Source organism: Nyctereutes procyonoides, unplaced genomic scaffold, assembly GCF_905146905.1.
Source record: "Nyctereutes procyonoides isolate TBG_1078 unplaced genomic scaffold, NYPRO_anot_genome, whole genome shotgun sequence".
In the NCBI taxonomy this organism is placed as follows: Eukaryota; Metazoa; Chordata; class Mammalia; order Carnivora; family Canidae; genus Nyctereutes; species Nyctereutes procyonoides.
Genome location: NW_026575046.1, coordinates 65,127,777 through 65,149,955, shown reverse-complemented (window position 1 = coordinate 65,149,955; position 22,179 = coordinate 65,127,777). Strand labels below are relative to the sequence as shown.

Below are 22,179 nucleotides of genomic sequence, written 5' to 3'. Positions count from 1 at the left end.
AAAGCTGGCTTGTGACTGCCAAGGTTAAGTGAGGGGAGATATTTCTGCTTCAGCCCTGGAAAGGCTAATGATACAGATGCCTTCGTTTCTTCAGTCCGTCCCTAGATGGCTTTGGGGGTGTGGTGGGGATAGGTAGAAGGATTCTCCCTCAGAAAACACTTGTCCTTTCTTTTGTATCTTCTTTCAAGGTACTTTGGCTAAGAGAACACACACATTTCAACCTGATTCTGGGGGGCAGGGGAGGTGGGAAGGACAGCATTCATGGGAACTAGCAATTTAAGCAGCTAAGATAAGAGCAGTATACCAATAATAAAAATAACAATTCCTTGTTCTTCCTGGTGCTTTTAAGATGTAGGCGGGTTGACCCCCTCTGTGTACTCCGGCTGCCACCTAGTCAGAGGTGATGTTGGTGGTCCTAGCTCCTAAATACAAGAACATGCCACAGAGAAAACCTGAATCTCAGGTTTTCTGAATCTCAGGGCATCATCCCAGATGACTGCTTCAATGAGCTTTACTATGTGCTTAATCTAGTATAAACTGATTTAGAGTTAAGGTTTATTGCCATTATCCATTATTTAGTATCTGGCTTCAAAAATCCTCATCATATTCTGTTCACAAAAGGCAAACATTTTTACCAGCACCACTGGGAAGTGATTTCAGCTGATGCACCCATAGAATGATCAATTTAGTGGGGGAGACTGTATATACCATTAAGACTGAGAAATATGTAGGAGAAATTATCAGACATATTAATAGACACATATGGGTTACAGTGGACTAGTGTGTGTTTGGGAGGAGGTACATTTTGGATCTGAATTCTAAAGGATTAAAGAGATGCCTGCACCAGATTTGAGCATGTATGATAGTGGGTGATGTGGGGTGGGGGGGTGGAGGAGTCAATCTGAATAAAGTACTGAAAGCGGCAAGGGATGCTAACGCCTGACTAGTGAGTGAGAACAGAAGGTGTAGGGGGTGGTGAGAGCATCAGGATAGATTTTACAGAGGGACAGTTAAGGCCTGTTGCAAAGAAACCTTTATAACAAAGCCAGCTCTTACTTGGAGACCAACTTCCCATATTCACTTGTTTTTGCCTCCTTAACTCTTTAAATTCTCATTCTTTTTACTTGAAAAAGCTGGTTTTCATTAGCTAATACATTTATCTGTTTCAAAATTCAAAGGGTACAAAAGGGTCGAAGTACCCTTCCCAACCTTATCTCCTAGTCACCTAGTTGTCCAGGGGCAACCAATATCTCCAGTTGCTCCAGAAATGTGGATATAAAAATCAAATTTTCATTCTTCATTTCTTCCCACAAAAATAGTAGTATGCTAAATACGTGGTTTTGCTTTACTCATTTAACAACATCTCTTAGGAAGAATGCCATACACATACATAAATAATTCTTTTTAACAGCTGCATAGTATTCCACTGACAGGATATATCATTTATGTAACCAGTTCCTAATTTATCCTAACCTCAATCTTGAGGAGGGAGTAACTTTTATTGCCCCTCCCTTTACAACATTACTTCCTTGGTGGCCTACAGTTGTCAGCTTCAATAGAATTTGAATCTCTGGTAGTGTCAAGGAGAGGAACTGATATATTTAAAATCTGCCTTGCTGAAATAATGTATAAGGTTAAATACTCTTCACCTTGACAAGTGTCTCATCAAAGCTTCAGAGGCTTCTAAGGGTAGTAAACCTTGAAGTCCCTAAAGAAGCAGAGTTTGAATAAATACTAATCTCTGTATTTCCCCAGTTGGTGGAATTCCTTTCTGATCCTTTTCTCAGTGGGACACAATATTGGCTAATTTTGTCCTTATTTGTCTATTTATGTGGATTTTGGGCAGTTTATCCTACCCTCACCCTCCTCTCTCTCTCACTGGTAATCGTGAATCCTCAAAACAGCTCTTTTCCTCCCTGGAGGCACTTACATAATTTTACTAAATCACAATATATTCAAAGTAATATAGTTAAGTCAGAATCAATCTTTAGAATTGCTAAGGGCCTTTAAATTTGGGAAAATAAATGAGGTCTTTGCAGAGAAATTGCCTCATAAAGCAAACATTTCTTTCAGAATTTGAGCTTCCTTGCCTTCATCATGAATCATTTTAAACATTGATGACTTTGTCTTAAATGAATGGAATCCTGGTCAACACTCCTCTTCACATATAAATGTTTCTACAAAATGCAGCGATGAACTGAAGTGCAGGGGCTTGCCTCCCACAAACTTTAAAAGAATTTATAAAATAGAAGCCTTTCCCCCACATAACCCGTTCCCCACACATCTTTGTGACAGTCCCACTCCTGCCTTCATGCTATAGCTGTCTGGGGGATGCTCTCTCATACATTCTTGCTGTGAACTTTTCCTATTTCTGCTTTCACATATAAACACTGAATCCCTTATATAATTCTCTAGGTTCTTGTAGCAGCAGTGGGTGTCATGAGCCAAGGAGAACAATGGCGTGGAAGTCAGTGAGCCTAAATCTCTGGTCTCAGTATTGTGTCACACTACCAGTGATTTGAACAAGTCATTTCCTTCCTCTTCGTGAGTAAATGAAGAGGTTAAAAACAATAAAAGGTTTAAATAAAATTATTTATAACTTCCCTTCTCACCTTAAAATTTTATGGCTGCCATGTTATATTTTTTTTTAGATAACATGGCTTAAATCACTTAAAATGTCCGTATCTTTGGAAGTCTTCAAAGAATCAATGTAAAAGTGTGAATTTCTGGAATTATGGCTGGTGTGGAGGGCAGAATTCTGAGACAGTCCCCAACATTCCCACCCTCTGGTGTGTGTGTGTGTGTGTGTGTGTATATACACACACATATACACACCCTCTATAATCTCTAATAATCTATAATATATATATATATATATATATATTATACACCCTCTATAATCCTCTCCTTGAGTGTGGGCAGGATCTACGTGAACATAATGGGGTACTACTGTGATTAGGTTACTTTATGTGGAAAAGGTAATGGGATAATCACTCCCATGATTACTATTATATAATAAAAGAATGCAACTCAGCACAACCGGAGAAAGGGTGTCTCCTGCTGGCTGTGAAGAAGTGAGCTGCCATGTTGTGAGGGGGCCACGTGGCAAGGAACTGCGGTGGCCCGCTGAGAGTGATCCCTGGCTGGCAGCCAGCAAGGAAAAGTCCTACAACTGAAAGGAATTGAATTCTTCCAGGAACCTAAATAAGCTTGGAAGAGGACCCTGAGCTGTAGATGAGAATGCAGCTCTTCCAACACTCACTATACTTTAAACCTTATTAAGACCCAAGCAGGGAAGAGGCATTTGGATGGCTCTGTCAATTGAGCATCTGCTTTTGGCTCAGGTCATGATCTCGGGGTCCTGGGATTGAGCCCCGTGTCAGTCTCAGCTGGGAGCCTACTTTGCCCTCTGCTCCTTCTCTCTCTCAAATAAATAAATAAAGTCTTAAAAAAAAAAAAAGACCCAAGCAGAGAAAGAAGCCAGTTATGCTATGCCCAGACTGACTTATAGAAACTGAGATAACAGGTTAAGATACTAAATTTGTAGTAATTTGTTATGCAGCAAGAAAGCTAAGTAGAAGGTTTTTATAGCTGGGAATGTCCTTCTGGGGTTCTTGGAATCATATTTGATGTACAGCTGTGCTCATTTTAGGTACACTTTACACAAATGTACATCTCCTGCAACTACTATACCAAACTCCACAAATTAGATCTTTAGATACACTGGCCAAAGTCTAATTAAGTTTTAAATTTCTTAACAAGAATATAAATTGAGATTGCCACGCTGCTTTTGGGAATTCAACAGTGCTGCTCTGATTTCAAATATATCTGATAATTATAATTAGTTCATTTTCACAGAAATTTGGATATAACTTTAGGCTATAACATGTCCCTTAAAACATTACTACATTCGGTAAAAAAGCTGACTTAATTATAGTCCTAGAATTTCTAATCTGGAAGAACCTTTGGAGACATTTAGTATCACTCTAACTTGAGGGTCAGAGAAGTTGTGACTTGCCCATGGTCTTAAAAAAATTAGTGACAGGTGAAGGTGACATAGTTGTATCATTTTCCCTCTCACACTAGGCTTTTATTAGAGCAAGTCACCATCCTTTCTAGGACTTGACTATGTCTAGAATTAATCCACTCGTTTATTCACATTAGATGAACATCTACTGTGTATATAAAGAATTGTTCTAGGATCAGAGAAGGATACAAAGATATGGAGAACATGGTTCATGTCCTCAAGAGTTTATGGTGTAGTGAAAACTTCCCCTTGAATGTTGAGGACACTAGAGATGTTAACAGCGGTTACATATTCTAGGAAAAGTGAACTTAAATAAGGATAATGCCTTCTGAAAGCAATGATCTCAAGAATCTTTGGGTGAATGATGAAACTGAGGAGAAGTGAAAGGCTCCAATCTTCCTCATTAGTAAGTGCAAATAACTTAGTAACTTTTTTTTTTTTTAAGATTTATTTACTCATGAGAGACAGAGAGAGAGGCAGAGGCATAGGCAGGGAGAAGCAGGCTCCCTGCCTGATGTGGGACTCGATACCAGGACTCCAGAATCATGACCTGAACCAAAGGCAGATGCTCAACTACTGAGCCACCCAGGCACCCCAACTTACAACTTCAAAACAAATCTGAATTCAAAAGTGACTGAAAAAAGCTGTAGATACTACTTCCTAAGAGAACAAAAGTGAGCTCCGTGAGGTCCTAGGGTAATCTTTTTAGTTTTGTTTAATAACTTTTTGCTAAGTTCCCATATTGGGGTAGAACTCTATAAGCTCCTGGACAGTGGAAAGATAGTATCTAGGGGCCGAAAACCAGAACAGGCATCTGGGTATAGTTATCCTTTCCATCTGATATATTAATATAATATTGTCTCATTAACTGGCACAATAACCCTGAAGCCATATTCTATTATCACCATTCTATTGATCAGGAAACTGAGGCTTTGAGAACTTAAGTGATTTGTTCAAGGTCACAAAGGTAGTGAGGAACAAGGACTCAAACTCAGGTTTGAGTTTGAAGCCAAAATTTTTACTTACAAATTTCATGCATTTAGTTAACTCTCAAGAAGTGCTAGATGTTAGGACAGTTTCTAAATGCGTAACAAAGCATTGCCACGCCAAAGAGTAGAGGTGGTGAAGAACATCTTGATTAGAAACTGAGAGGTCCACATCTGTATGTCCTATGTTTCAGTGTTGACAAACATACCATTTGATATACACGTGTCTTTTTCTGTTCTATGCTATCCTTTAAAGGGACACCAGGGATCCCTGGGTGGCGCAGCGGTTTGGCGCTTGCCTTTGGCTCAGGGCGCGGTCCTGGAGACCCGGGATCGAATCCCATATCGGGCTCCCGGTGCATGGAGCCTGCTTCTCCCTCTGCCTCTCTCTCTCTCTCTCTCTGTGACTGTCATAAATAAATAAATTAAAAAAAATAAAAAAAAGTTTAAAGGGACACCAACTTTTCTTGTTATGTGACCTTATTTAAGTGACTTTAGGCTTCTGTGTGTTGGTTTCTTCACAAAGAGTAATAGGATTAGAAAAATGATGAACACAGATGTGTCTACTAAGACATTCCTATGTGGGATAAGAAGCTAGATTAGAGAGCAACTATGAGTCTGTGTCAACTCTAAGGTATGAATTCTAGATGTCAGAATGTGTCTGTAGAACATGGTCCTGAACAAAAGAGACAACTCTGTGGGGGAAATGTCATGTCATATTTCCTATTCAAGAGAAGGGCACTAACTCCAAAACACCCTAGTTTACCAAAAGGACTTTATTCTCACCCTAAGAATGGTCTATGCTCAGCCAAAGGGAACTGGACAGAAATGACCTAGAGACTGTCTTTCTTGAGCTACTAAAAAGGATGTTTAAAAATGACAAAACAATGCCTTCAGGATTGTGTTTCAGCAACATTTTGGGAAATACTGAGAGATGGAAAGAATATACAGACTTTGGGATTAAAGAGGCCTGAGCATGAATCCTGGCTCTACCTGCTTAGCTGGGTTAAGTATGAGCAAGCTGCTTTATTTTATATTTCCTTGTCCACAAAATGGGGGATAATACCAACTACCTTTCGGGTTTTGAGGATTAAAAGATAATGTCCATAAGGCACTTAGAGTAAGCTTGGCATACAGAAGTTGAAATGAAATGATAGTCGCTATAAGTGTTCTAGTTGTGTGATAGCCTCACAATCCTCCCAGTGATGATGCTATGGGATTCTTAGGGCTCAGGAGAGGGCAGCTTGTCAGTTAAAGATAAGTGTTCAGAATACAGTGGTTTGTTGTGTGTTAGAATTTATTCCATTACTAATTTCTAACTTCCCCGAAAACCCAGTAGGGACCTAAATATCAAAAGACTGATAAGACTCCTTTACTCATTTAAAATAACAGACTCAAAGAATTTCAAAGCCACAAACAGTCTTAAAGGTCATCTATGCCATACAGGTCACTTCAGAAATAAAGGCAACAGAGATTTGATATGACTGACACTTTAGAAGAAACCTTTTATTCTCTTTGCAAAAGTAAGAATACTCTAAGTTATATAAACCATAGCACATTTTAAAGCTCCAATTCAATTTCTAACTTTTTTCATCGTAGGATGCCATCAGGGAGGAAGTCGTGTTCAGTTTTCCATTACCTTCTTCAGACTAGGTAAATCATTTAGACAGCACTTGAGAGGTTATATATCTAAGTTTATGCCCTGTGTGTGTAAAAATAAGCAATCGAACCAATTCCTCTTAAGTGCTAAACGAGAGGCGACCTATAGGGGAAATATACAATATTTCATGAAGGAAGGTTCTTTCTTCAAATGGTCAGAATTCACCAAGGACTTTTCACATTTGCCTGGGAGTTTGTTATTCTCACACAGGCCATGCAGAACTAAAGAAAGAGCCTCAATGAACTTTGTTATTTTTACTCTGGAGGGATTGGATCATGCTGTCATATGGTAAATCTGTAGTTACCACCTGCCTGGGTTCTCAAACTGTTCTGAAGAACATTAGCTTTGTAAGTTGTTAAAAGACATTTTGGGGCAAATCAAGTTCGAGAACTATATGGCTCTCTTGGAGATTCATAATGTACATTAATTAGCATATTAAAAAGTTGGCAGGAGTAGTGCTGCAGGAAGAAATTCTGTACAACCTGGCATTTTCCAAACTTATTTGAACCATGGAACTTTTTTTTTTTTAACCCACAGAACCATTAACATATTGCAGTAAATAGTGTTCTTCATGATGCTGTTTGGGAAATTCTGTGCTAAATTATGTCTAAAGACAGGTTTGCAAGCTCTAAAATAGCCAAGCAAGAGAAGTGCCAGGGCCTCTTAAAGGTGCCAATTTCTGAAGGTCCTAACCTTTTGGGAAAAATGAAGACAGCCAAGACTGAGAGCAGAAGGCAGACAGAAGTACTCCTCTTTCTGCCCCTGCCCCACTCCTTCCTCAAGCCTAATATGGGGCAGAGGCTCCACTTTTAATCTTATATCTAATTAGCATTTAGCACAGCAAACTCGAGCAGCTTGTATACTTCTCTTTCTCCCCTTTAGTAGACCATGAGCTTCTTGAGGGTAGAACCCAGCACAGCACCTCTGCTGTTGGCTGAACAAATGGATGAACCACATTGATTCTGGTTTATATTATCAATTTAATGATGAAAGCAGCTGACATTTATTAAATAGTTGCTGCATAATAGGCACAAGGTTAATACCCTATGAGGCAGGTATCATGATCCTGATTTTAAAAATACAGAAACTAAACTTAGAAATTGCCTAAAAGCAACTCAGCCAGTGAATGATGGAGTCCAACTTAAAACCTAGGGAACAGGACTTCAGAACCTATGTTCTAAACCATTACACTTTTTTCCCTCTCTTCCAAGTTTTGTCTTAGCAGTAAAATCCCATGACTCTGCAGGGAGAATTCAAGTAGAACTCAAACCAGTGGAAGAATCACTAGTAGGACTGTCAGGATTAGGATGGTTTGAAAGCAAGGGGGAAAGTGCAAGGAGAGTGTGCAGAGGATAGGCACATCTGGCAGAGTGAGGGAACTTGGCAAGGATAGCTGAATACATGCTAGTCTTTCCATGTACACACTAGTGTATGAACAGTTAACATTACTGATATCACCCTTTTAAGCATGCAGGAAGGTGAAATAATGTCAAGTCTAAAAGACAGGAGTTACAGAGGAACACAATGAATCAATGGCATGAGTTTGTTCTCTGGGTCTACTGGGAAAGGTGAGGGTTTATTGGCTTGAAATCTGATATCTTATTCAATCCATCAAAATGTTTATTTACTTATTCGTTTATTGGTCAAATATTCATAAAGTTTCTACTATGTCCCAAGTATTATTCTAGGCATAAAAAATATGTCCATGAACAAGACATATAAGCATGCTAGTAAGCAGAGTCAGATAATAAACATGAGAAAATATCAGGTAGTGACAAATGCTGTGACACATAGGGTGATGGAGTTACTTTAGAATGGGACAGTGTGAGAAGTGATTTATAGGAGACCTGGATTACAGGGGCCCAAATACACAGAGTTCATGGGAAAGGGCACTTGAGGTGAAGGAATAGCTAAAACAGAGGCCTTCAGGTGGGAATGAATTTGGTATATTTAGAATATAAACAAAGAAAATGTGGAGTGGAGTGAACTGCAAAGAAAGTGATACTGATGAACTCAGAGTATATAGGCCATGACATATGCAACCCCGTGAGCCTGGGTAGAGAGACTAGGGCTTTTTAGGGGAGATGCAGAAATGGAGTCAGATGCAGGATATGTTTTGGAAGTAGAGACAGATTTATGGAAGAAATGAATATAGGAGTGAGAATCCAGGCTAATGCCTACTTTTTTTTGAGCTCCTGGATAGGTGGTGGTAAATAAATCAGTAATGAGGGCCTAAAGTATACAAAATATCTTACTTAGTGGTCTTTGCTCAATTAGCCATGTTTGTGGAAATTAAAGCCCTTGTCCATAATTTGTGGATAGAAACTGATGACAATAGTGAAAGCAGAGGATTTTAGGTTAATGGTCTTTTTTTAAAAGATTTTATTTATTTATTCATGAGAGACACAGAGAGAGAGAGGCAGAGACACAGGCAGAGGGAAGGCAGGCTCCCTGCAGAACTCTGGGGTCACGCCCTGAGCCAAAGGTAGACACTCAACTGCTAAGCCACCCAGGCCTCCCAGTTAATGTGTCTTTTTAAAAAAATTGTAAGAACCATAGACCATATAGTTTTTTATAATTTATATTGAGTAGATAGGGAAGGCCTCTCTGAGGAAGTGACATTTGAATTGAGACTTGAAAGATAAATTACACTATTTACCCAGATAAATAGTATAATTAGGTTTCTAAGACAGTTTAAGCTTTTAAACAGACAATACAAGTATTCTCAAAGTAATTTAAATTCACTCTCCCCAACACCTCCCATTTTGCTCTTACTTTGTGGACTACTTAATGGGTGATATTTGGTTAATTGCTATGGTGTGTTGAATGGCGGCCCCCTAAAAGATATGTCCACATCTTAACCCCTAGAACTTGTGAATGTGATTATGTTTGGAAGAAGCGTCTTTGTAGATGTAATTAAATTAAAGATCTTGAGATGAGATCTGGGCTAAGGATTACCCAGGCAGGCCATCCAATGATAAGAGTCCTTTCAAGAGATACACAGAAAGCATGTGGGGAGAAGGAGGGGAAGGCCCTGTAAAGACAGAAGCAGTGACTGGAGTTCTGCAGCCATGAGCCAAGGAGTGAGTAGAGCCACGAGAAGCTGGAAGAGGCAAGGAAGGATCCTCCCCTAGAGGCTTCAGAGGGAGCATTGCCTTGCCAACATCTTGAGTTCAGATTTGTGGCCTTCAGAACTGTGAGAGAATAAATTTCTGTTTTTTTTTTTTTTTTAAATCATCATGTTTGAGGTAATCTGTTATGGCAGTCCTAGGAAATGAATACACTTGGCTTCTCCCTGCTACTTAGTATGAATCTAGGCCAGCTTCCCCTAGATATCCATCGTTTTATACCCAGGGAATCCAAAGTTACACAGATAAAACAAACCAAGAAGTCAAAACAATGCTAAATATCTTATAACTCAAAGCCAAACATATATTTGGATGTCAGATATGACTGTATAATTTGTAACACTGCTTCTATTAGCAAGGATAATGAGGCATGGATTATATGGAGAATGCACATCCTAGGAAATGGCCTGAAGTCATTTGAAAGAAACATTTTTTTTTAACCACTAGGCTGCACTTTCCTTTGCCACCAATACCCTGAATCATTCTATTTTATACACCCTATAATTTTAACACAGATGGTGATTCATTGTTCTTTAAAGGAATTTTACTGTCTTTAGTTGAGCTTTTCAAAACAGGTATGCAAATATAAAGAGGAATTTATTAATATTATTTTTATAATAAGTGATGACTTTAAATCTTGTATCTTTGGATTTTCAGATGCTGTCAAATCCGTTTTGTGAAACAGAGCTATTCTGGAGAAATAACCCAGTGTTATTACACATACAAACATAACCTCTATGATACCATTAGTTTGTTTTTTTTTTTTTTTCAAGAGATTCTACAAGGTTAAAGGAGGTATTATTTTAAATAAACAAGCAAACAAGCAACTGTTCTTTAAAAAAGCTATGTGGATTAAGAAAATGAAATAAAAGGCATCCAGTTTGGAAAGGAAGAAGTAAAATAATGTCTATCTGCAGATGGCATCATCTTATATTAGAAAATCTTAAGGAATCCACCTAAAAGTGTTGAACAAGCAAGATTGTGTTGATAAAGCCTCAGGCAGTGCTTTGGTGAGATTTATAACTTACATATTGCAGTACCCAACAGTGAAATAGAGACACTGTCAGATCAACCAAAATCTAAGAGAATTCATTGCTAGCAGATCTGTACCAAAGAAAGGACAAAAGAAGTTCTTCCAACTGATGAGAAATGATACTAGATAAAAATTTAGATACTCAGGAATAAATGAAAAGCACTCAAAATGGCAAATACAAGCAAATGGCAAATGTGGGTACGTATAAAAGATCTTTTCTCTTAATTTTTAAAAAAGATTTTATCTATTTATCTATGAGAGACACAGACTGAGAGGTAGAGACATAGGCAGAGGGAGAAGCAGGCTCCCCATGGAGAGCGTGATGTGGGACTTGATCCCAGGACCACCACCTGACCTAAAGGCAGATGCTGAACTACTGAGCCATTCAAGTGCTCCTCTCTTAATTTCTTAAAAAAAAACTGTTGAAAGCAACAATCCTAATATTGTATTGTAGGGATTATATGTACAGAAGAAAGATAAATGACAACTACAGCATAAAACATATGGTGATGGTAAATGGAACTATATGACTGCAAGTTTCTTACATTTTACTCAAGCGGCACAATACTAACTTTTAGTGAATTGTGAAAGGTTATAATTTCTAGAGAAAGCATTAAGATATAAAAATGCAAAGAGATATACCTAAAAGGCCACTAGATCCAACTATATGTCTAGAAGAGATGCACTTACCTAAGACACAGATAGGAGGAACATAAAAGAATAGAAGAAGGCACTGTGCAAATAAGAACCATAAAATAAGCTGGAGTAATCATACCAATATCAGATAAAGTAGATTTCAAGAAAAGGTGTATTACTAAAGATAAACGGGGAACATTTCACAATGATAAAAGGGTCAATTCATCAGGAAAGCATAATAATCCTAATCAATAAGTGTGTATGTACTTAATACCAGAGCTCAAAATTCATGAAGCAAAGATTGTCATCACTTAAAGGGCAAACAGACAAATCCACACACCATATGTGAAGATTTTCTTTTTCTTTTCTTTTCTTTTCTTTTCTTTTCTTTTCTTTTCTTTTCTTTTCTTTTCTTTTCTTTTTTATGCTTCAAGAATTTGCATGTCATCCCGTGTAGGGACCATGCTAATCTTCTCTGTATCCGTCCAATTTTAGTATACGTGCTGCTGAAGCAAGCATGACATGTGGAGATTTTAACATCGTTCTCTCTGTGCTTGCTTCAGCAGCACATTATAATAACATCCTTCTCTCACTACCTAATAGAGAAACTCGACAAAAAAGTCAGTAAGGACAAAAAAGATCTGAACACTATCAACCACTTTGACCTGACATCTTTACAACACTACATTCAAAAATGCAGAATATACATTTTTTTCAAATGTATTAAAACATTTTTCAAAGAACTGATCATATGCTAGGCCATTAAACAAGTTTCAATCAATTTTAAAGAACTGAAATTTTATAGTGTATTCTCTACTATAGAACTAAATCAAATAAAAAAACAAAAATATATCTACAAAAATATTTGGAAATTAAAAAAAACTTTTATTTTATTTTTTTAGGATTTCATTTATTTATTCATGAGAGACACACACAGTGAGAGAGAGAGGCAGAGACACAGGAAGAGGGAGAAGCAGGCTCCATGCAGGGAGCCCTATGCAGGACTCGATCCTGGGTCTCCAGGATCACACCCTGGGCTGCAGGCGGCACTAAACAGCTGAGCCACCCGGGCTGCCCTAAAAAAAACTTTAAAATAACATATGAGGGCAGCCCGGGTGGCTCAGCGGTTTAGCACCGCTTTCAGCCCAGGGCCTGATCCTGGAGACCCGGGATGGAGTCCCACGTTGGGCTCCCTGTGTGGAGCCTGCTTCTCCCTCTGCCTGTATCTCTGCTGTGCTCTCTCTCTCTCTCTCTCTCTCATTAATAAAAAATAAAAATAAAAAAATCTTAAAAAAATAAAATAACATATGAGTCATCTAAGGGACTCAGAAAATCAGAAAATATTTCAAACGGTTTAATCAAAATGTAACATATCAAAATTTGTGGTACATAGATAAAACTATGTTTAAAAAGAAACTTATAGCTTCAAAACCTTATCTTAGAAATGGTAGGTAAAGTTCCATCATAAAAAGCTAGAAAAAGAAAACTAATATATACTGCAAATAAGTAGAAGAAAGGAAATAACAATAGAAAAATAGAAAAAAAAAAACATACAAGAAACAAAGTCAGGGGATCCCTGGGTGGCTCGGCGGTTTGGCGCCTGCCTTTGGCCCAGGGCGCGATCCTGGAGTCCTGGGGTCGAGTCCTGCGTCGGGCTCCCAGCACGAAGCCTGCTTCTTTCTCCTCCTGTGTCTCTGCCTCTCTCTCTCTCTCTCTCTCTCTCTCTCTCTCTCTATGTCTATCATAAATAAATAAATAAATCTTTAAAAAAAAAAACAAAGTAAAAAATTGGTTCTTTGAAAAGTTTAACAAAATTGCCAAACCCCTGGGTAAACTAAGAAAAAAGAAAAAAGCTGTAATTCACCAATGTTAGGGGAAAAAGAGGTGATTTCAGATTCTATAGATGTTGAAAAGATAATAATAGAATATTATGAGTGATTTTTCATTAATCCAATAATTTATTTTTTTTAAAATTTTATTATTTATGATAGTCACAGAGAGAGAAAGAGAGAGAGGCAGAGACATAGGCAGAGGGAGAAGCAGGCTCCATGCACTGGGAGCCCGATGTGGGACTCGATCCCGGGTCTCCAGGATCGCGCCCTGGGCCAAAGGCAGGCGCCAAACCGCTGCGCCACCCAGGGATCCCCTAATCCAATAATTTAGATGAAATGGGAAAATTCCTCAAAATCCCACAAATTATCAAAATTCATACAAGATAAAATACAAACTCAGAATACCTATGTATTAAAGGAATTAGGAATCCCTGGGTGGCTCAGTGGTTTAGTGCCTGCCTTCGGCCCAGGGCGTGATCCTGGAGTCCTGGGATCAAGTCCCACATCAGGCTCCCTGCATGGGGCCTGCTTCTTCCTCTGCCTGTGTCTCTGCCTCTCCCTCTCTCTGTGTCTTTTGTGATAAAAAAATAAAATCTTTAAAAAAAATTAAATTACCAAAACCTTCCTACAAAGAAACTGAAGGCCCAGTTTTATTGCTTACATAGAGAAACCTAATGGATCTATGAAACAACTAGAAAAGTGAATTTTCCAAGATTGCAGAATACAAGAACAACATACAAAAATCAATTGTATTTTAGTAATAGCAGCAAATAATTGGAAAATGAAACAAAAATTCCATTTATAGTAGCATGAAAACTGTAACATGCTTAGGCATAAATTTCTAAAAGTATGCGCAAGACCTGTTTACTTAATACTACATAGACACTGCTGAGAGAAATCTAAGAAGATCTAAAAAAATGGAGATATATAATATGCTCATGAATTGGAAGACTCAATATCACTAATATGTCAAGTCTCTCTAAATTAATCCAATATTCAATATTGTTATAATCACAATCCCACCTCTTTTTTTTTTTAAGATTTTATTTATTAGAGAGAGAGCACGAGTTGGGGGGGGGCAGAGGGAGAGGGAAAAGTAGGCTCTTGGTTGAGCAGGGAGCCTGATGCCCAGGGCTCCATCCCAGGATCCTGGGATCGTGATCTGAGCAGAAGGCAGATACTTAGCCAACTGAGCCACCCAGGTGCCCCAATCCCACATCTTTTTTTACACAGAAAGTGACAAGCTGATTCTAAAACACAAAGGACCTAAAATATCTAAAGTAATCTTGAAAAAGAAGAATCCACTTTGGAGATTTATAATACCTGACACTTTAAGACTTTCTATGAAGCTACAGTACTTATCAGACTGAGTATGGATATAGACTCATAGCTAGACATATAGATAAGTGTAACAGAATAGAGACCTTATAAACAGACCTACACTTGAAACGTAATTTAATTTCTGATAAAATGCCAAAGCAAACCAATGAAGGGCATTTTCAACAAAGAGTGCTGGTACAACTGGATATCCATGTGGAATACTCTACCTCACACCATATATAGAAATTAATTTGAGATGGATCACATAAGAAATGGAAGAGCTAACGCCCTAAAGCCTGTAGGAGAAAATACAGGAGAGTATCTTCACAGTTTGGTGGAAGATAAAGGTTTTATTAGGACCAGAAAGTAATAATAATAAAAAATCCAATAAATTAAACTTTATCAAAATTAAAACTTTTTTTTAAAAGATTTTATTTATTCATAGACACACACACACACACACAGAGAGAGAGAGAGAGAGAGAGAGAGAGAGAGAGAGAGGGGCAGAGACACAGGCAGAGGGAGAAGCAGGCTCCATGCAGGGAGCCGGATGTGGGACTTGATCCCCAGTCTCCAGGATCACACCCTGGGCTGCAGGCGGCGCTAAACCGCTGCACCACCGGGGCTGCCCAAAATTAAAACTTTTGCAAATGAAAAAGACATCATTAAGGAAGTGAATAAATAGGTAAGTCACAGTCTAGGAAAATATTCACAATATATGTATCTGATAAAGGACTAGTATCCTAGACTGTTTCAAGAACTCAAGTGAATAATAAGACAAGCAACCTAGTAAAAATGGGCAAAATATTTGAACAGACATGTCACCACAGAAGATATCTGAATGACAAGAACACAAGAAAACTGCTCAGTAGCAGAAGTCATCAAGGAAATACAAATGAAAAACATAATGAGATGTCTTTATATACACTCCAGAATACTGCCAATGGTGGACAAGAATGTAGAACAACACGAACTGTTGTCACTGCTGGTGGGAATACAAAAAGATACACTGTGAAAAAGGGCTTGACAGTTTTTTTATAAAATAAATACCTTCCCCTGGACCGAGCAATTCACTCCTAGGAATTTATCCAAGAGAAATGGAAATACATGTCCTCAAAAGGACTAACACAAAAATATTCATAGCAGCTTTATTCAAGGTAGCCAGTAACTGGAAACAGGTAAGGCAACCAATGAAAGAATAGATATACAGATTGTGGCGTGTTCATACAAGAAATTACCACTCAAAAAAGGAACAAACTACTCTACATGTGACAACATGGATGGACCTCAAAAACACACTGAGAAACACTTTAAAAGATTATACATTGGATAATTCCATTTATATGAAGTTCTAGAACAAACAAAATTGATCTATGGTGGAAAAACACACAGATTAAGGTTGTCTTGGTGCATCAGGGCAGGAGTAGACTATGAAGGGGTACAAAACGGAACTTTATTTATTTAAATTAGTTGCCTAGGTTTTTTTTTTTAAGATTCTATCTATCTATCTATCTATCTATCTATCTATCTATCTATCTATCTATGTATTTATTTATTTATGAGAGACAGAGAGAGAGGCAGAGACATAGGCAGAGAGAGGAGCAGGTTCCCTGCAAGGAGCCTGATGTGGGACTTGATCCCAGGGCCCCAGGATCGTGCCCTGAGCCAAAGGCAGACGCAGCCACTGAGCCACCCAGGTGTCCCAAAAGGGAACTTTAAACAAATATTGAACTTCAATTAGCATTCATGCTGAAGTATTCAGACATGACTTATGTCTATAATTTCCTTTGAATGCATCAAAAAATAAAAGAGATTGATGGATGAATATTTACACAGATATATTATCTGGGAAATACAGAAAAATGTTAATTGAAGTGGATATGTGTATGTTCTCTGAATAATTATTTCAATTTTTCTCAATGTGTAAAAATTTTCATGATATAATGTTGGGGGGAAAATCATGTTTTCACTTCCCCTGCTTCCTCACATGGCCTGTACTAACTGAAACTGAATTTATAGGAAGTAAACCAATAGGGGGTGCTAATCTGAGTCATGATTTTATCTAAATAAAGCAAAAAACCATGTTAACACAAAAAATAAATCAAACCATTGCTTCCCACCAAAGAATGGATTGAAATGGATACTGACTTTAGCTTCACATCAAATATGTCATGACTCTGGCTCCAATGAGAGAAGTTCCAAAATTTCTAAAGATAGGCATCTGCCTTGACCACAGCTTTTAGCACAAGAAAATACATTTGCTGAGCTTGGCCTCTCAGGGTGAAATGCAAGGCTCATGCAATGGCAACAAAACGAAACAGGCCAAGAACAATGTCAATTAAAAACTCACATATTAACTATTAAGGAGGGATAGTCACCTAATAGGTTACAGATTCAGTGTTTATACCTTCAAGAACAAATTTCTGGGTTTCATTACCTTTATCAAGAGATGCCCCTGCCATATGGTAAAAGCTTAAAGCAGTGTCCACATCATTAATATTCTTTAGGAAAGTAAAGAAGTTCTCCACTTCCTGGAATGTCAGACCCTGAAAGAAGAGAGAGAGCAAGATAAGGCTGCAATAGGTAACAAAAAGCAGCACAAAATGCAGAGAACTAGGTAATTATTCAGGTCTATACATCTGAAATTTATGCTATGTTTAGAATAGAAACTGAATAAATTTGTCAAGGAATGACAAATTTGTATATGTATACAAATATGTATATTTGTATATGACAACTCTAGAATTTTGCCCGGCTGGCTGGCTAATTGCTTTCCCCTCCCATGTAAAACCTGACATGAAGCTGTTTACTGTGATGGCTGGATAGCTTTAATAAAAGTATTTCTGACCCTGCCCTCCAATTAGTCACAGTATCTATTATGACATTTCCTAAATGAGCTTTTAGCCCCTTGATCTGTTACATGTTATACATCTTAACAAGTTGGACTAGAGTTAAGACTTCCATTTTAATAATCTACCCTTAGGACAGCTAAGCTTTCTGAGGCTTAAACTAATTAAAAAAATCACCAAAGTCAGTAATATATAGGGGAATGGTTTGAGAATTTAGCAGAACCCAAGCACTTGGGAAGCTGTTCATTGTGTCAATCTAAAAGCTACTAACAAAGCAATTTGCCACTTAACTTTAATTGGATGAAATTCCCTAAATGAAGTTCTTTTCAAAAGCTGCTCCTAAGATTTGCTGATCTGATTTGACTTTCTCTGATGGCTCAAGAGAGAGTAGTTGTATAACTAGGGCCTGGGAGTCTCCTTACAGGGTAAAGGATTTGTCCTATTTGACTATTTCCACTTCTCACACATCATGCTGTGACGGAAGTAAATAAAATTTCTAAGAAGTGGATTACACTGGGGGAGACATTGAGGTGAATGCCTTTTAATGAAGCATCAGGTTAACACTGCCCATGTCGACTGGCTTCCACTTGGTGCTGCTCCTCTTCTAATTTCCATTTCCCCAAACTAGAGAGCTCAGGCATCCACATGGGGAACTTAGAAATAAGGAAACTTCAATACAGACAATGTATAGAATGTTCTTTCCTGGTACTCTTCAAAGTGGGTCAATCGTATCTTTCTCATTTAATCAATCAAACTAAGAGCTAAAATACTGTATGTATGATTATGTCACATGATTTTTTATCATTTTCCTTAGAATAATAGAAGTTAAAAAACTTTTTATTGTGGACTATGATGACCATATAGAAATCTGCATAAAACATAAATGTTCGGGATCCCTGGGTGGCGCAGCGGTTTAGCGCCTGCCTTTGGCCCAGGGCACGATCCTGGAGACCCGGGATCGAATCGCACGTCGGGCTCCTGGTGCATGGAGCCTGCTTCTCCCTCTGCCTGTGTCTCTGCCTCTCTCTCTCTCTCTCTCTCTCTCTCTGTGACTATCATAAAAAAAAAAAAACAAAACATAAATGTTCAACAAACTGTTGTAAAATGAACACACCCACCGAACCTCCACTCAGGTCAAGGAACAGACTATTATCACCATCCAGAAAGCCTTCCTCTCTCCCCTCAATAGGTTCCATCTGTCATAACCCCCTTTTCCCACTATTCTGACTTCTAGGGAGTTCATTTCCTTCCTTGTCTTTTAAAAAAATAGTGTTACTATCTCTTTATGCATCCTCAAACAGAAATAGTTTAATTATGCTTGTTTTGAACTTCATAAATGGAATCATGCAGTATGCATTCTATTACATATGGCTTCTCTCTTTAAACTCTATGTTTTGTATTCTGTAGTTAACTCATTTTTATTGCTGTTAGTATTCTATTATGTGAATATACCATGATTTTTTAAACCATTCTACTTGGGTTGTTTCCAGTTTTTGGCAATTATGCACAGTGGTACATCTGTATTTAAGTATGCATTCAAACATTTATGGAGTACCTACTATGTATCAAGTTCCATAATTTTTGGCAGTGAACTGGAAGGCTTATGTTAAATAATTTTTCTCTAACTTGAGGCCATTCTCTTGGCCTTGACTTACAGCATCCAGAAATAGGGCTTATTCCTTATATAAATGCTTTAGTATGCTATCTATATTTTTAAAAATATTTTATATTTATTTATGACAGAGAGAGAGAGAGAGGCAGAGACACAGGTAGAGGGAGAAGCAGGTTCCATGCAGGGAGCCCAACATGGGACTTAATCCCGGGTTTCCAGAATCATGCCCTGGGCCAAAGGCGCAAAACTGCTGAGCCCCCCGGGCTGCCCCTTTACTATGCTATCTAATATAAACACTAGGCTAGAATCAACCTTATAGAGGTGAATTCTATTGGACCAGAAGTACAAATTCTACAATATCACATGCTTGTATATGGATATCCTAATACCATCTTCTCTTCCCTTCCATCAGAAGACATGAGTGGTGGAAACAACCCAAGTACCCACTGATGGATAAATGTATAAACAAAGTGGAATATGATTCATTCTTTAAAAGGAAGGAAATTCTGACATAAGCTACAATATGGATGAACCTTGAAGACATGCCAAGTGAAACAAGCCAGTTACAAAAGGTCAAATACTATATGATTCCACTTATATGAGGTACTTAGATTATTTAGATTTATAGAGACAGAAAGTAGAATGGTGGTTGCCAGGGCTGGGAGGAAGGAGGAAAGAGAACTTTTTTTTTTTTTTTTTTAGTAAGCTCTATGCCCAACATGGGGCTTGAACTCATGACCCCAAGATCCAGAGTTGCATGTCCTACCGACTGAGCCAGCCAGGTGCCTGAAGAATTGTTGTTTAATGTGTACAGAGTTTCAGTTTGGGAAGATGGATGGTGGTGATGATTGCCAAAATATGAATGTATTTAATGCCACTGAATTATACACTTAAAAATGGTTAATGTAAAATTCTTTTTTTTTTAAGATTTTATTTATTTATTCATGAGAGACAGAGAGAGAGAGAAAGGCAGAGACACAGGCAGAAGGAAAAATGGGCTCCCTTGATGCAAGACTCAATCCCTGGACCCAGGATCACGACTGCTGAGCCACCCAGGCATCGCTTAATGTAAAATTCTTAAAACAAAGGGCATGGTACAGGAAATGCTACCCATTCTGACAGACAAGCTCTAATGTTTGTTAGTAAAATTCATCGTGAAATGTCAAATACAGTAGAATAGGTCATAGTACTCATGCTGAGATTTAAGGACAGACAGAAAATCTGAACAAATGGCTATTCATTTGATGATTTAGAAAAACAGTGGGATACAAATCACATTAATGCCATTATTAAATTGAAATATGTAACATTTTACCTTTTATTGTATGGCTATAATAAAAATATTTATTGAGCACTTACTAACAACTCAGCACTATGCTAGGAACAGTGAGGGAAATAAAATTGCTCTGGATATGGGCCTTGATTTTATAGAGATTACAATTTAAATAGGTCTCCTTAAAGAAAAGTTGATGCCAGTCACAAAAGTCTTACTTCTTTGTAACTACCTTAGTAAAAAATTGCCAGAGTTTTCTGGCAATAAAGTTATAATAAGATTCTAATATGAAGTTTGTGGATGAAAAGTGAAAGGATGTGCTTTCTGCAAATTGAGGTGTTCAAATTGGAAGGCATTAGCCGTACATAGTCCACCAGCAGGTGACTTGACCTGCAGAATCATAGTCAAAAGGAAATCATCTTCCTTAGGCATGGCATCAAAAGGGATTTCTTGACACACTATGGGGAAGCCAAAGGAGGAGTTATTTTATTCTGTGACCAATTGTTCAACAAACTTGGAAAGATGAACTTACTTAAACCTGGGCTGTAGATGACTGAAAAAAGAAGATAAGGTTAATATACTTTGTGGGCGGTAGAAACACTTCTTTGTTTATTAAAAATGAATTTAACATTAGGAATTTTTTTTAATTTTAAAAAAATTTTTTTTTATTTAGTTATGATAGTCACAGAGAGAGAGAGAGGCAGAGACACAGGCAGAGGGAGAAGCAGGCTCCATGCACCGGAAGCCCGACGTGGGATTCAATCCCTGGTCTCCAGGATTGCGCCCTGGGCCAAAGGCAGGCGCCAAACCGCTGTGCCACCGAGGGATCCCCCATTAGGAATTTTTTAAACAAATAAATAGAATTGTCTTTCAAAGCTAAAAGCAACTGATATAATGTTTTAGAAGAAAACACAAAAAGTCTTCATAGCCCTGTGTTAAGACAGAGTTCTTAGATATGACCCTGAAAGCATAATCCATAAAAGAAAAAAGTTGATAAATTCTATTTCATCAAAATTAAAAACTTCTGTGTTTCAAAATACTGAAAGAACAGGAGTATCTGGGTGGCTCAGGCAGTTAAACAGCCAACTCCTGATTTTGAGTCAGGTCATGATCTTGGGGTCCTGGGATGGAGCCCCACAGTTAGGCCCTTTGCTCAGCAGGGAGCCTGCTTCAGGATTCTCTTTCCCTCTGCCCCTCCTACTTGCTCCCCCCGCCCCCCCCCCCCAAATACCGGGAGAACAAACAAATCACAGACTGGGAGAAAATATTTAAAAATCATGTATCTGATAAAGGATTTGTGTCCAGAACTATGTAAAGAATTCTTATAACTCAAAAATGAAAAAATAATAATACAACTTTAAAAAGTGTCTGAATAGGCATCTTACCAAAAAAGTTAATATGAGTGGCTAATGATGTAGGAAAAGACATCAGAGTTCAAAGCCACAGCCAAGAAAGAATTCTTGAGAAGTCTTTGGTGCAAAAAGGTGACTTTATTAAAGCACGAGGACAGGACCCGTGGGCAGAAAGAGCTGGGGTCATGAGGAGTGGCCCATTATATACTTTCAAGTTGGGAGGGGGTTAGGAATAATGTTAAGTCTCTAAGGAATTTAGAAGTAAGGTTTCCAGGACCTTGAAGGGGCTAGCTATTGTTGGGAAAAGGTAATTTATTACCGTCTAGCAAACCCTTAGTCATGAGACCCTTTAGATGTCTATCAGTGGGTCGTATGCTTGGCGGATGATTGCCAACACATATCTTGGGAGGGTAGATTAGAGATAAAGGAAATTCCTAAAGGAATTTTTTTATATGTTAAGGTAGACTTACA

The 22,179-nt window shown here is 38.1% G+C and overlaps 1 protein-coding gene and 1 non-coding gene across 3 annotated transcripts in view; both read right to left on the bottom strand.

Annotated features, from left to right (window-relative positions):
• Positions 1-22,179, bottom strand: part of MICU1 (mitochondrial calcium uptake 1) — a 247,358-nt gene that overhangs the window by 10,734 nt on the left and 214,445 nt on the right. For both annotated transcript variants that reach the window (XM_055325234.1, XM_055325233.1), the window contains one exon: positions 17,060-17,168. In XM_055325234.1, coding sequence (XP_055181209.1) covers positions 17,060-17,168 — 109 coding nt within the window. The remainder of the gene's footprint in view (positions 1-17,059; positions 17,169-22,179) is intronic.
• Positions 11,884-11,985, bottom strand: LOC129510004 (U6 spliceosomal RNA). The gene has a single exon (XR_008664465.1). It is a non-coding gene; the product is annotated as a U6 spliceosomal RNA (small nuclear RNA).